This window comes from Plectropomus leopardus, chromosome 14, assembly GCF_026936395.1.
Source record: "Plectropomus leopardus strain MGB_pleo_1.0 chromosome 14, ASM2693639v1, whole genome shotgun sequence".
Lineage (NCBI taxonomy): Eukaryota > Metazoa > Chordata > Actinopteri > Perciformes > Serranidae > Plectropomus > Plectropomus leopardus.
The window spans coordinates 9,532,301-9,548,391 of NC_142189.1; the positions used below are offsets into that span (position 1 = coordinate 9,532,301).

Consider the following 16,091-nt stretch of genomic DNA (forward strand, 5'->3'; position numbering starts at 1 on the left):
GTTTAATCTTCGGAATCAATCTCACACATCACTTTCGCACTCTGAAATCACTCTAACTGGCACGATCAAACCATCAAGAGGGTGAACGTCGACTTTCAGATAATAGATAAATGCCTTAATGCTCTGAAACTCTCCACTGACCTTGGAGATAATCCACACTGAACATCTTTATGTAAAACATGAAATATAACTTTTTCATAAATGTCAGGGCTGATCTGGTGAGTGATGTTTAACCCGTTTAAGACGTTAATCGACATCAGTTTTCTTCACTCGTATTAAAATTTTTCAAAGTATTCAAATTCAAACTAGTATTCAAATTTTTCAAACATGGTTTCTTTCAAAACCATGACAAGTGACAAGCAAATTACCTGAAAATAAGATGTAGAGGATTATTAGATATGAACAAAAAACTGAGGGGGAAATGTCTAGAAAACTATATTTATAATTCTCTTAATTACATATGTTTGTTTGTTTTGTTTTTTTGCTTATTTTCAAGTAACTTTCTTGTAACTTTTCCATACTTTGCTATTTTTTGGGCCATTTCTTGTTAAGTTGCTCGTCAGTTAATTAGCTATCAAAGGGTTAGGCAGAGAGGGATTTTTTTTTTATTCATAAACAGTGCCAGCAAATTCACTCCCATCATGCATCTATGTTGCACTTGTACTGTAGCCACCACTACAGCAGCTTGTTCTTATTCAAATTTGATTAATCAGCAAAAGTGTGGAGGTTTTACAACAAAACTTCTCTCTTTCAAACAGCTATTTTAGGGCAGTTTAGTCGACCAGATCTTGATATGCAAATAGCTCAGGAGCCGCAAAGCCGCGCAGGGCAGCTTGGAGAAAATATTGTTTATTGTAATGGATGCATGTGCAGTTTTGCCTCTAAAAGAACTGTGATGAAGGGAACACTTCATGCATCTGTCCACTGATCATCCTGAATTTGGCAGGACGGCAGCGAGCGAGCCTCAAAACTTAACTCTGCGAGTACACCCACAAGACCTGTGATAGAGGCAACTGCCAGCGTGGGAAATTAACACCAGCCACCAGCCAAACAAAGTGTGGGCACTGTCAAAGTTTGTAAGTTAGTCAGTTTGTAAATTAGTAAACATTACAACACCTTTAAGCAGGGTCTGAATCATATCTGGCAGAGTGGAGAAAATCCTCACCAGCCAACAGCCAAAAAGAAATGTGGGCACTGACAGCAAAGTTTGTCACTTTTTAAGTTTGTAAATACTGCAGCACATTTAGCACATTCTGTACAAGAGTTGTCGCACTCCAGCAGCCTTGGTACAAGTATTTACTTAAATAATAGCGTCTTATTTTCAGGTCCGTCTATGAAGATTGAAACAGGATTTGTTTGCGGTAATAATTCCTTCTGTTCACACTGGCCATTAAGAGATTCTTTCCTAATCTCAGTCCTTGTTCTGTGCAAATTCGCATGATAAAGTATATCTGAGCTAATATCAGGCTTTATCTGAAAGAATCAAGAGTTCATCTTCTAGAGTCAAAGTGTTTTTTAACACAAAATTCCCTCTTTGTGTTACTGTGCCTCCACTGCAGATCAGCACAGAATCACTGTTTGAGTTAACACTGAGATGGGTTTGTACTGAAAAGTCTTCAACTGTGGATGATACACACTTGATTTGTCTAAGTAAGGCCACATTCATGCCGACATTAGCTCTGCGAGAAAAACGCAGCCTCGTCAGTCATTTCAATGGGGGCAAACTGATGGCGCAGACTGCCAAAGCCGAATTTTAGCTTCAGATCACGATAAACGAGGGCTGTGGATTTTGTCCCTCATTATCTAAGTTGGAAGTTAGAAAGCATCAGAAAAGGATCTTTTAATGGTCAGTATGGACAGGAGGGATGATAACAGGAAGCACGACCTGTTTTCAGTGTTTATATGGGCACTTTACTATTTTTTTATTTTTTCAAATACAATGGAAGTGTTTTGGAAGAAATGGTCTAAAAATAGTAAGAAATTACTAAAAAGTTATAAGAAAATTCCCTGAAAATAAGCCAAAAAAAAGAAAAGAAAATGTAAAAACTGGTATCTTATAATCCCCCCCTGCTAATTTTCATTACATTTCCTTGTCACCTTAAACTATTTTTTTGCAGTTTGTGGGACATTTCTGGCCAAGTTGCTAATTATGTTTTTCCTGTGTCTTTGAAAGAAATCAAACCTTTTTTTCAGGTTTAAGAGGTTTAAATGCTAGTGAAAGCCGTCTGAATGCAGCAGAAGAAAACTGATGTCGCATTGTGTTTAAGGGTTAACATGTTCATTCAAATCAGTATCTCCAGGTGTTAAGGGTTAACCTATCCCTTAAAGCATTCAAATCAATATCTCAACACAACAAAAGCCCCCTTTACACTGCATGTTCAAGGCGGGAATGCTGCACCGCCTCACCTTAATTGAAGGTAGTAACAGCACAGAATAAATGTCTATAAAACGTATGAGCCAATAGGACATGACGGTTATGATTTTTTGAGGAAATTTAATGTGTGCAACCCAACATCAGCATATTAAAAAGAAGCAACCAAAAATGTTCACAAACTAGGGAGACAATGAGGTGCGGGAGCTCCTTACCCTCTGAACAGAGGACAAGATCAACTGCTATAAAACAGGAACGGTAAATAATTGTTATTGCCATATTATACCAAAAAAGCAAATGCGGCAAAATGAAGGGTCTTTATCACGGCAGTATTGCAAGGTTTCCGTGTAAAAAGGGCTCACTTTCTTTCTCACTCTCATAAAAGAGTCACCTTTGTGTGAACAAGAGGTTTGCAGCCTCTCTTCATCATTCTGGTTTTGTTGTTCAGACTTTGAAAACTTCTGTGACCAGAGCACAAAAACGCTGGGCTATGCTCTCTTCTCTTTCCACCATTAACACAATGAGACTTATGATATTGTCTATACTTAGCCACAAACACTTTCCTGTGTTTAGGGGGGAAGCACTAAGAAGGACCGCTGCAGCAGGAGCAGGAAGAGCGGCGTGTGGCCTGTATGATAAAAACAAAGACATCAGGGCCTACGGAGGCAGCTTTTGTTCACGGTTCAATCACAGGGGAAGTCATTGCTTTTCTAAGATGATCCTGCATTGTCTTGCAAAGTAGTGGCCATCTTTTCGGGGGTTCTGCTTTGTTCTGATGTTGAGTTGGACTGGTCTCGGGAGAAGCTTCAGTTAATAATTAGGCTTTTTTTTTGTTCTTATTCTTTTTTTTTTGTAACTTATTTTTGGTCTACATTATTATTATTATGACTGTGGAAAAACAATTTAATGGTATCTTTATTCAGTAATTAGATTTTTATGCTTTATGGTTTCAGATTAGTTTGGGTTATCACACAATTAGGCCTATTTATCATGTTTTGAATTTGCCTACAAAGGGTGAACAATAACTTGGAAGGTTAATATTATTTTTTTTAAAAAAAGAACAACCTTATGGTACTAGCTAAGGGTAGTTATTCAGGAAATCTCTCTGAGATCACAATCTATTTTGCAAGAAAGACCTAAAATCAAATTCTGTGCACTGAGAAAATGAATTCACCCAAAACAACACAACACACACACACAAATCAAAACAATCACCACCAATGTTATTAGAAATATATGCTTGTAAAGTTTTAAAGTCTCTCAGAGGAGTGAGTGTCTCTAACTTCAAGCTCTGTTGCAGCTCGTTCCAGCAGTTAGGTGCCCATAAAAATGCGCATTACAGTGCTGAGTTTGAAAAATGAATATTATGTGCGTAAGGAGTGAACAGTGGGACTGATATCGATCCTTGAGGGACACCTTCATCAACCACTTGGGGACTTAATTAAACCTTCAATAACAACGGTTTCAACTCAAAGTCCACAGAAAAAGCAAGTTTTTAACAAACTGTTGTGAACAACAGCCTCAAAAGCCTTGCACAGGTCTACAAAGTACAGTGTTGCTTTTAAATGAAGTGAGTTAACGATGCCATCCACGACACAAGTTGCAAGAGTTATTGTGTTATGACCACGTCTAAGGGCCCGGACACACCAAGCCAATGATTGGCAGCGGGTGAATGTTGGGCCATCAGTGAGCGTCCGTCGCCCTAATATTTTCTGTGTGCCCCACACAGTTGGCACTAGTCAGCCCTTGTCGGCTTTTTTTCAGCAGATTCAGCATGCTGAATTGTCGTCAGAGACAGCACAGCCCGACGGTGAATGAAATCACTCTGACTGGCAGTTTAGCTCGCATGAGAAGAGAAACCAAAGTGAGGAAAGTAAACAAAGAGCTAAAAAAAAAATTTTTTAAACACTGCAGAAAAGGTTCCTTCTTTATCTTGTTAATGTTCACCAGCGCAAATATCCATGGTTCTTCAACATCAGGTAATGTGTTAACTAAATGGCATCCCGAATCCATGCTGTCGGTCTTACAGTTTCCCCTTTTTAAGGTCAAATTCAGACTACAGCCGCCTGCTGGTGTGGAGAGTTATTTTCTCTCACACAGGTACAGAATGTGTGTGCTAGTAAGTCTTTGCTATGTGTTCAGTGCTACTTTTTGGCCGAGACATGGGCTGTGAGGCCATCAGAAGCAACACAACATTCGGCCTTTGTCGCCACTAGTTCTTTGATGGCGGTTCGGTGTGTCTGGGCCTTAAAACTCCACTGCTGTGGCTGAGGGACATTAAAATCCTCCAAGAGGCCACAATATTTCGGGCTGACTTGTGACTGTGGGATTTCTGACAGACAGCACAGAAACATAGTTGTTGAGGTATTCATGTAAATAGTTTACTTCTGTTCATTTCACTTAAAACTGCAGAGTGCTACACTATGGGGCCATCTTAAAGCTGCAAGGTCGGCAGACAGGCAGGAAATCATGTAAATCACACATTTTTACTGTTTTGCAAGCAAATGAGTTTTCTACAGATAAGACACACAAGCTCAGCTGGTTAGCATCCCTGTCAAAAGCTGACAGAGTTCAAAATTCAGCAACATTTGGCTGATGAAGTGTTAACGTTCTGCCCTGCTCTGAACATAATCCTGTTCTCACTCAGGTAGGCCTTGTTTCATCTGACCAGAAAAGAGTGCTATGACGTTCACCACAGGCTATTTTTGATGTGGGTACCATGCCAAGGAGAGTTACAGCATACGTGTTTCACTAGACAATTGTCAGTGATTGCATGTAAATATACTTTCAGAATGTAATCAGTCACTTTTGCTTTCCCTCCATTCCCCTTTGACATACACATGTTAGCATACAGCTAAAAGGAAGTATGCAATTTGACAACCCAACCACAACAAGGGAAACATTGGACTGCAATCAAAAACATAATGAAAATATCTTCTGACCAGCTTCCTGTAAGAATACTTACACCTACCATCTACAGTACACCTATCATGGCACACTTTTGTGTGCTTGTTCTGACACTTGACTGTGAAATTGATAAGAATTTTTTTACCATTAACCTATTATAATGGCATGTTTAGTCAAAACTGTGCAACACTAATAGGTCTGTTTTTTGTTTATGTGAAGCACCTGTTTATTATCCTATCCTGCCCTTTATTTTCATTTTTTCTGTTCCATCCTTTCTCATATCCAGTGATCCAGTCCCTTCCAAAACAGCCATTGCTTTATTTTGACGCATAGTTCAGATTTTTCTGAAGTAGGGATGTATGGGCTACTTATCCATAGTAAGTGAATAACATACCGTAGATGTCAGTCTGCACGGCAAAAGTTTGAAGAAGCAGGCTGGAGTCCAACATGGAAGCTAAACAATGTACAGCTGAGGATGGTGTCAGCAACAAAACATATTCAAGCCACCTAAAAAAGTCGCACCTGTGGAAATTAAGCACAATGTGGGATCCCTTTCTCAAGCATAAACAAGAGCTGGACTTTCCAGATATTCCTAAATGATTAACCATTTACTTTATGTACATTAAATTGTGATGTGACAGGCAGTTGTCTAACCGACAACCATTACGTTTCAATATTTTATGTTACTTTTACTATTGTAAACATATATCTACATTTTTTCAAAATTTTTTAAATTTTATTTACTTTTTTTTGTTTATGTCTTGGTCTGGGTACTGATTTGATTTACAGTATTTGTCTTGTCTTAGTCCTGTCTCGGTTTTGCATTGTTAGTTTGTTTACTGTTTATATACACACACACACCCGCACCTGCTTTTCATGATTGAGTAACTGAAATGGGAAAGGTTGCTGTGAATAAAAGGATGTCATATAGGAAATGCAATAGAGCAAAAAAAGAACTGACTCAAGTTGGGACAGTATAGCCCTTTTATGAATACATGAGAGTAATGGTTAGGTGGAAGTAATTAAATCACAAGTACTGTCAGGTGGATTTAATGTTTGTTTTGTATGTTCTTAAAAGTCCCCCTCTGTAATGGGATTTAATCTATTTTCTTTTTTTATTCTATGTCTATATATTTTCTTTTTAAGGAAACCCCATTACTAATGTACTGAACTGTTGTTTATCCCTGGTGTTCCTGGGCTTAGACCAGGTGGAGAGGGAGGATGGGGTAGGATTTAAGTTGTATTTGTACACTGGATTGGTATCCTGTTTGTTTTGCATAATGGAAAATAAATATTGCAAGTCATAAGTTATAAGTTGAAGTGTACACTATAATGACAGTATATTCACCGCTTTACTTTTTTTGCCAGACAGCCCGTTCCGCCTGGAAAATCATGAATGGCTTCAGTTCCACATCTATGCTCGCGTCAAAGCCACCAGACTCCATTAACAAAAACAGTAATTTTAGCTCAATGATCACAGGAGCTACTGGTCCAATGCTGCTTTGATCACTTAGTTTGTTTGTATGACTATGTGACTTTGGTGGATCAGAACTAACCCTTTTAAACACCAAAGTCACATAATAATAAAAATAATAATAACTCGTCGACACAATGGTAGACCAGCAGCTCCTGTATTCATTAATGTTAAATCACTGTTTTTCACATTGGAATCTGGCTTTCAAGAGAGCCATGTAATGGTTTCATTTTCCTGTTGGAAATCTCCCATTATAGCATTGAATCAAACAATATATATATATTTTTTTTTAAGTTGGACTTTTTATAGGTGGCTAAAATGTTTTGTTGCTGACCCCGTCCAAAGCAGCTTAGTGTACATTTCAGACTCCAGCCTGCTTCTCCAAACTGTATACTGTATGTAATACTCTGTGTATGGATAAGTATCCCATGCAACCCTACTTCAAAAAAATCGTATCTACCCCTTTAAATTATGGCATAGCTGCAGTAACTTTCATGTGCCTATATTTACACAGTACCAACAGCATATGAATTAGAGCAACATAGGCAGAAAATGATGGATCTCCAAAGACATTTTGGCAAAAACATCTCACTCAAAGTACCTGATTTGTTACTAGTATTCAAAAATCAAAATTTCTCCAAGAATGAACAATATTTAATTAATTTTCTCATTATTTTAGCTAAATTTTACCTTCATAAAATATTTTTTAAGAAATTGCCCTCATATACACATATATCTATATATATATATATAGATATACACAGATAACCAAAACTAATAATTTATGCAAATGTTGCAGCTTTATTATATAACTAATTAGGTAAACCCCCCTGTGTGTTCATATTTATGTCTATTTTATTTTAGTCTGTCTGGTTTATATCTACTTGTGTCACTGTTTTTATTTGGGGTTTTTTTTTAATCAAAGCTTTCAAAAAAAAGAAGAAAATGAGAGGGAGGGGAAACAGGAATCTTAATTAGGTATTAACATGAGATGCCTGTACAAAATTTAAAAAACAACCCTGGTTTAAGAGATGAAAATGGACGTTTATGCATGCGAAAAGACTTAAATTTCCCCATCTCAGCTTTAACTTTTTACCGTTTCTCTGCACTTTCTCTATAAAAGCATCTACTTGCAGCTTCCCTGCACATCTTACGAGGCTTCTGCAGCTTTGTGGATCAATAATAATGCCAGTTATCATTGTGAAAGTGTAACCGGGCAAGTAGTTGAATGGCACGCAAAACTTTTACAATACGATCGCCATGTTACCTTAAATATATAGAAACACAATGCATGTTACTTTAGGTGCATCAGCATATCGAAGTTCGGGATGATCGCAAGTTACAGCAAAACACAAAAGAAACGAGGGAATCCAGCAGTAAACCAACCACTACTCTTCATCACCATCCTCCTCTTCACCATCATCATCTGTGAAGCACAAGGCTCTTTAGCTTTAGGGAAATAAAAGAAGGAAAGACGGACCACGCTCCTCTCTGTAAATACCGTAAAAGACCCGCGGCTGTTCGTAGCCAGTCCGCCATAAAAACACACCGGGCAGGTTCTGAAATGTTCCCCCCTCCACCTTACCTCCAACCCGGTACATGTTGGCTGCCATGACTGCCCCCGGTCCCTGGCTTCCTCTCCAGGTAGAGGGGTGGCTCTCTTCTCTCTGGCTGCCGGAGCTGTGTGTGTTAGCACTGCCGCCGCTCTGTGTTGGAAAATGGAGGATTGATCAATACGAAACAGACGAGCTCAGAGACCTTAAAGAGACAGTACACTATTTTGTTTCTAAACCTGAACTTCACAGGCTGTATTTGAAGGCAAGAACTGAAAATCACTAATTTACTTTCTATTTTAAACGGTGCTACCGTTAGCTGTTGGCGTATTCCGACTACGACACTGACTGATCCCAAACGGTTGTCCGAAATTAACGGTGGAAGTAGCAGGGGCGTAGAGTTTGGGGGTGGGGGTGGGGGGATACGTTCCCCCTCTATATTTACGACGTGTATTTGTCCCCCAATTAAAAACTTTTAGCAGATGATTTTTATTTTTACAAAATTAAAGAAGTTTACAGCATAAATTGATGCATTAAAGGCAAAAATTGGAGCACTGAAATCCACCAAAATGCAGGAAAGTAACTGTTTGACACTCCAAATTTTCCAGCAGAAGACCCTCAAACCCCCCGCTTCATATATTACTCTCCCCAATGGTAATACAAAAGCCCTTTTAACACAGCAATCTCACTACAGAGCTGCCATTGCATTTTTCCAGGCTTTGATGTCACTGGCTCATCCCAAACTAACAGTTATCATAAGTTAACAGTCGCAGAGGTGAAAAACATGTTTAAAATGTGTGCATCGCAGAGGACTTTTATTTCCTAAATCCCTGAAGGGGCTGATTACATTGAGACGCGTCTCTAGAGAAGCATCACCAGCAAAAACATTGTTTCCCTATGGTACAGCCCGCCTGTCGAGTGCATAAAATATTTTCAACTTTTCTGCTCATGGCACGGAGTAACGCCGCTCGTCTATGTCACTTTTGGCCACGCAGACTCAGCCCCACTTCACAGGCGTTCTCAGCTGTTTTTCAAGTTGCGCAAACGTGGTGTTTTTGGGGCAGTCGTGCCTGGTGCAATGCTTCTCGGTGTGATCAGCCCCTAAAGGGTCATTTAAGTTACTGCAGTTACTGTAGTTTCAGTTTTAATGTAAGCAGAGTTTTTTTTCTTGTGCTATGTCTGAAATTACAAATTAACATAAATCTCACACATTATTAGCAAAGATAATTCCACCTTTTCATTCAAAACACAAATTTGATTTTCAGCACAACAGTCTTTTTATAATCGTGTGAGTTAGCTCATGCTAAATGACCGTGTAACACAGGCCCCCAAAAAGTGCGTACGGCTTTAAATCTCATTTTTGTAGTGGCCAGACTGTGTAATTACACCATCACGTGATGCAATGCGGCTTAAAATGACCTTTTTCCCTTTGACTTACAGGGCAAAAGAGGCTTCTGTAAATGAATGGCTGAAAAGTCAGAAGTGTCACAAACCCAGTGAAATGAGTTGTAGAATAAATAAGAAAAGAAATAAGCACAAATAATTGTATTCCCATTCAAGTAGCGGAGGGCTAAACTGTTGGTTAGCGTTCAGCCAGTGGAAGTTAGCTGCTCTGCCACACTGGGCCGCTGTAAGTTTCTAGTGCACATGTTTAATGGGACACAGTGCAAAGTCGTAGCAATCATCTGTTGATCACATGGGTAATTTTAGACATGGTAGTTAAACCATTTTAGCTTCATGCACCACCGAGCAACTTCCAAAGGAATAAATGGGGCCCCATGTTACACTGTATCCAGTTCTCTTTACATATCCATGGTGTAGTACCGATCCATAATGGTGAGGTGAATAAATTAGATAACAGAACCCGTACTTTTGTAATACGGAGTACCTGCTCCATCTCTCTTTCAGCTAAGAGGTTCTTGGCCTGATAAACATTGCAGACTCTTGCCTTTTATTGATGCAGTAAAGGCACACATTGATGCCTAAAAATTCACCAAAATGAAGAAAATTAAGCATTTGATTCTCAAAACTTTCTGTTGAAGGACCCCCAAATTGTCAGTTTCACGTGCACCCGCTGCAAACTGCTAGAACATGACTCATAGTTGCAACAATGTCTCTGGTAAAGTAGGTGCTGGTAGTATGTAACCTCTAAAGCCATGGTTGCAAACTGCCATTAAATGGGAGGAGGAAGAAGTGAAAATGCACAGTAGAAGCAAGGCTATTAAACGAAGACTGGGACATGGTCTCTGACCGCATGGGAGCTATGGAGTACGACACATGAGAAATAAAGTGTGCACTCAGGTTCTCTTGGGTGTTCTCAGCCTGGCTGAACTTTTTGGGTGCACTCGCATGGACAATCATCCCTGTCCCATCCCTTAAAACCAATCCCAAATCCTTTAGCTCAGTGGTGTCAACTGAGGTCTATGAACCACCAGGGGAGGCCCCATGGGGTTAAGAGGAATCAGCTTAGTTATATTTAATTAACATATGTCAGAAAGGTTACTAAACCGACAAGTTTATGTCTAACAACTGTGACAATAACTGTATAAATTAAACAGATGACATTACAGATAGTTTAAGGTACCTGGCCTAATTGTTAGGGTGGCAAACTGTAAATGAATGTCAGATGTCATGGTATTTTGATATTCAGAATATTTTCTTTTATGTTGTCTAGATGAGATTTAATGTGGGATATTCATGTGACACTGGTACGATTACTTTTTTTTTCCTTTCACAATTCTTAACATTTGCTCTGTGATATGTTTAAATCAAATTCTGTTGTTAATTTTGTGTCGTTTTTTCCCAGACTAATCACTCCCATTTGCTCACATGCACCGGTATAGTATAATGAATCAAGCTGGGAAATTATTTGCACACTGCAATGTAGATTTATACATTAAAACAGTGCTTTTAATCACTCATATTTACACATATTTTCGCTCATATTTTGTCAGAGTATTACTGTGAAGCAAATAGTTGCACCACATAATGTACACAGTGTGCAATGAGGGCAGCGCAGTGACTGATGATATGATATTATGGGAAACACAGGATTCTGGCAGCATCACAAGGAGGTGTATCAAGATTATTACAACCACATAGTTTAATGTATGGATCTGCATGCATGTGGGCAAACAGAAAGTGGGCAGGAAATGTAGTCTGGCATGGAAAATTGGATGTTTTGTACCGCAAAGGCCAGCTGCACTGTTTCTTGTTAAACACCCACCACAAACATACATTTTTCTAGGATGTTATAAGAATATAGTACAGTAAGTCATAATCAAAACAGGCATTTGCTTTAAAATAAAGCCATAAAAGAAAAGCTTTTGTTTTGAGTAAAAAGAGTATTATAAGTGAGATAGAGTAGAACAAAAAAAAGAAAATATAGTATGGCGTTTTGCAGATAGTTGTTTGATTAGCTCAGTTTTCATTGTGGATACAAGCACGGAGCCTCTGTGCTGGAGGAATGCTGTGGTGAAGGCTACATCTGATCTATACCATATGGAAGCCTCAATTACTGTTTCCTAACACAGGGGACTACAGTCTGCAGTCACGTGACCGCTGTGAGCCAATCGTCTGGGGTTACAGTATGCACTCCTGCTCAAGTGTGCAGTCTCAATGTTGGAACTGTGCTGCATTGGAGGGATCCTGTATTGTGTCTCGGGGCTCTTTTGTGAAGGAGAATGAGAGAAAATAAAGTGAATTTAAGAATATTTTTTGACGACGATGAGCAAAACAGGAACATAACGAGCTATGTTGTGTTAAAGAAATAAGAGAGCATATTACCCAATGGATATTTTTGCTTATTAAATATCTATTCCCCAATATAAAGTGTGTTGCTCACTGCTATGTGTAAGATGTAGTGCATTTCTGAAAACAAAACAAAACAAAAAAAAAAACATTACCTGACTACATATTGCTGCATGCTGTTGAGTACATTGCTCCCTGTGTTGCACTTTATTGCTTACCTTGCTAATTGACTTTCCTTTGGAGCAATAAAAAAGTATTGCAGTATATCACAGCATATCCCTGCACAGTGTGCGTGTGTTATATATCAAACAGACATAAGCGAGCTGTCTCCTACGCTGTTGTAATACTCCCTAACAAACTGGGAAGGAACACAGTGCCAATACTTAATGTGGTCTTAATTAAAGGAAAATAGGTGGTCAACAATGTAGCCTTGTGTTTGGGAACTGTGACTACTTTCATTAGGAGTGTTTGTTTACTTGGCTGCTTGCTGCTTTGCAGATGTTCTTTTCGAATCCACTTGCTCCTCTGCCAGATGTTGCTGCAGTCGGGACGACAGGCAGGCAGAGCGGTGAAGAGTGCAGAGCGGTGCAGGTGTTCTCCCCGATGAATCTGTGGAGATGGATTGGCTCCAGACACAGAGCGTCTGTGGAAACTCCCCTCGGTTTGGTTGCAGTCCCGGAGGATGACCTCTGATGGCCTCTCTTTTCTTTCTTTCTCCTACTTTTCTGTCTCGTCCTCTTTCTGTCTTCCATGTTAAGGATAAATACGCTGGAGGGACAAAGACTCAAATCAATTAGACCTGTTTCCTGGCAGAAACCATTCCATATCTTTGATTGTGCTTCCTCATTTGTTCTCGCACTGGGCGGTTATGCTTGGATCCAGAGACACTATGGGAGGTACAGCAATAAAGGGACTATTGTTAGAGCGCTCTCTGCTCTACGCCTAACTGTGCATAGGTGATGTCTGTGTTAATGGTGGAAAAACACTGCATTACCCACTTATTTTTAATGTGACACAATACCTGTGACAGCACTCCAAACACCCCACTGTCAACCAGTTTGGTGACAGTTACCTCTAAAAGCTGCGTCAAAGTCTTTGTTTTGCAACGACAACCTCTGACTCATTCTGTAGGTAGAATGTATAGTGACTGAAATAAACGTTACGCGTGCTCTTGGTGACAGCAATTCAAAGAGACTCCACATTCTTGAGTCTCTGCACAAAACTGCTTGTCTGCAACTAAAGAGACATCACCAATACCACCACCACCACCACCACAAAAAAACCCTCCTAAAACGTGCAGTCCATCAGTATATTATTCAACTGTCTGTCTTGCTTCTATACAAGTCCTGACAGCTCTCTGTCGCAGACTTCATTAGTGACTCGCCATGTTTTCACTGCTCTGAAAGCGTTGGCACGAGGCAGCACCGACTCTTAATTGGGAATCTCTGCTGTAGGGGATCTGTCAGACAGATTTTACAGCTAAAAACACCAGTAATTGAATAGATACAGTATCTCACGAAGAGTCTTGCACAGGACATACAGCTTGTATTTATCAATATCTGATTACAGGGGGAGCTATTGTGTTGCTTTTGAGAAAATGGGCTGTTGAGACAAAGAGGGGGCTGATTTAAGGCCATGGATAAGTGGATACAGAGATATCTATAATTTGTAGCTTGTGTAAAACACGCATTTAAGCTCCAGAAAAAGTAAGAAATCATCTAAATGACTCAGCACCAATGCCTAGATAGAAAAATAAAATGCTCCGAATTACACTTACCTCCTCTCACCAGCAGGGGTCATCAGTCACACAGCCTTTTCTTTGTCCTCAGTTGCTCCTTAACAACACAGTGATGAAGTGGGAGGGAGAAAAAGGCCATCCCTAACAGAGGAAATGACACTTCAGTGAGTTATGAATTCTGAGATGACGCCAGCGAGTAGCATCAGGGCTGACACGCAACAATGTTGACTGTAGACCTCAAGGATATCATAAATCAAACCATCTTTATGTCTTCATTATGGTCTCTCTGCTATAAAGTGCTAGAGAGGTGGTTCACAGTTGCATTTGGAGGTCATGTGTTACTGCGGACACGGCTTGGCTGCAAACACTCAGCCATACTTTGAAGGCCTCACATGAAACTTTGGCCCTAATCCAAAGGGATTATCCACATTGCACTTGTGGGTTATTGATACCGTGACCTTCAGAGATTGAACTAGGAGGAGAAAGATACGGATGCAGACACTCGAATATGTGGCACCAGACAAGACGCCTCCTTTTGTATGTCCCTGGCCCCACCTTGCAAGGGAATCCCGCCGCCAAGTGTCCGCAAGATCATGTGCCAAAATGCCAGGAGCCACCAGACGAGAGCAACACATTTTTGTGTGAAACAGCTGGTGGACGGCCAAATGTGTCTCCATCTTCAGAGAGGCAGAGGAACAGTTCTGGCAGTTGGTGAGAGAGGACTGTGCCATGTGGGGAAAACCCACACAGCACTCAGACATGAAGAAAAGGAATCGCTGGAATGGCAAATGGCATCAGAGAGGCACGTCTTGAATTTCTTTCCAGCAAGAATGCTTATTGGTTAAGACCATCAGAGCTGCACCAGCTGATGTCAAGATGCTTAAAAACAAAGATGCAGTGACTTGTGATACATACACATGTATAATCTCATGCACATTTATACATAGAGTTGAACACAGTCTAATATATAATAATGATCAGTAGGAGGCTCGCAAAGTGCTACAATGTGTTATTGTTGAAATAAATTATAAATATACAGTTTAAAGCTTGCTTTGCTTGAGGGCCACTATTGCAAAATGACAAGAGGTCAGGGGCCAGTTAATGAAAAACAATTTATAATATTTAAAGTAGGCTAATTATAATAAATAAACCATGCTGTGGTGGGGACAAATTTGAGTGCGTCATTTAAGCACTTATTTTTAGGACATTTCAACTTCTCTCTCCACTTTAAAACTTCTGTTAGAAAAGTTATCAAAACGTTATTCAGTGTAAGATGTTAAAAATTACTTTAGTTAAGTAATTAAAATAGTTTCATTACTTTTTAAATTTTTTAACAGGGTTACTACTTATTTGTAATGCATCACATTTCAAAAGTAGTCTTTTTAACATTGTAAATTAATTAACATTTCCACATTTGATGTCCTCGCTTAACTTCACCTCTTTGTTTTGATAAACAAGCTTTAGTTTGATGTTTTATGCACTCTGGTATCAAATTAAAATAACATTTTCTGTGTGAATGAATTTATTTTTGATTCCGAATTAGAAAATGTTCGGCCGGCTACCTTGTACCCTAATTTGGCCCACGGGCCGTGAGTTAAGCATCGCTGCTCTATAGTTTTCATCTGACAAGCAGCAGACAGTGTAAGTGAGGTGCAAGTACCATTAAAGCCAAAGACAACAGAGGTAGCAAATGTATATGAAGCAGGATTGATGGTAATTATTTGTTTACACGCTTGTGAAAGTAAAAGCCAATCCCAGATTAACTCCGCTTTCCTATAATTTCGTTTTTCTGATGCTGTGTCTCTTGGATGCCGGTTGGTTTCAGTCTGGCACAGGACGCTACCTTTTTATAAAGCTCCAACCTCACCTGAGTGTTGTGGGGTTACACACCCAAAAATGACCTACGCAAAGAAAATATGTCTATATATTGTTGTTTTGGTTTGTTTGTTTGCCATTCCGAAAATCCTGCGTTGTACATATTCAGAGAGGGCTCTCAAGTGATGTTTCACTTTTTTGTTTTGGGGGTTTTTGGTCCAACCAAACATCAAAAGCTGCAAATTAGATTCTAGTCTGCTAATTAGATATTTCACCCTGTTAGTCTCCTGCTTTGAATGGAAACCTGATCTCTCTTCAGCCTGCACAGTCCTTGATTAGAGCCTGTAGTATGACACACCTTCAGGCAGTTATATTGGATTAAGTGAGTGCTTTTTGTTTGCACTTCCAGTTGTCATGTCAGCTTGAACAACGCTGGATGGACGTGTGTAAATAATTGCTTGGTACTTTGTTGTTTAACTAGAG

General features: G+C 39.5%; 1 protein-coding gene across 4 annotated transcripts in view; it reads right to left on the reverse strand.

The window, feature by feature from the left end:
- The window catches only part of mta1 (metastasis associated 1), a 166,690-nt gene that overhangs the window by 63,733 nt on the left and 86,866 nt on the right, over positions 1–16,091 (reverse strand). For 3 of the 4 annotated variants that reach the window (XM_088087862.1, XM_042501273.2, XM_042501272.2), the window contains exons 4-6: positions 13,833–13,934; positions 12,532–12,823; positions 8,338–8,458 (exon numbers count right to left, since the gene is read on the reverse strand). In XM_088087862.1, the coding sequence (XP_087943988.1) occupies positions 8,338–8,458; positions 12,532–12,823; positions 13,833–13,855 (436 nt within the window). In that variant the 5' untranslated portion in view covers positions 13,856–13,934. Of the gene's footprint in view, positions 1–8,337; positions 8,459–8,618; positions 8,639–12,531; positions 12,824–13,832; positions 13,935–16,091 lie in introns of those variants that run through there. The other variant, XM_042501274.2, reaches the window with a different exon arrangement.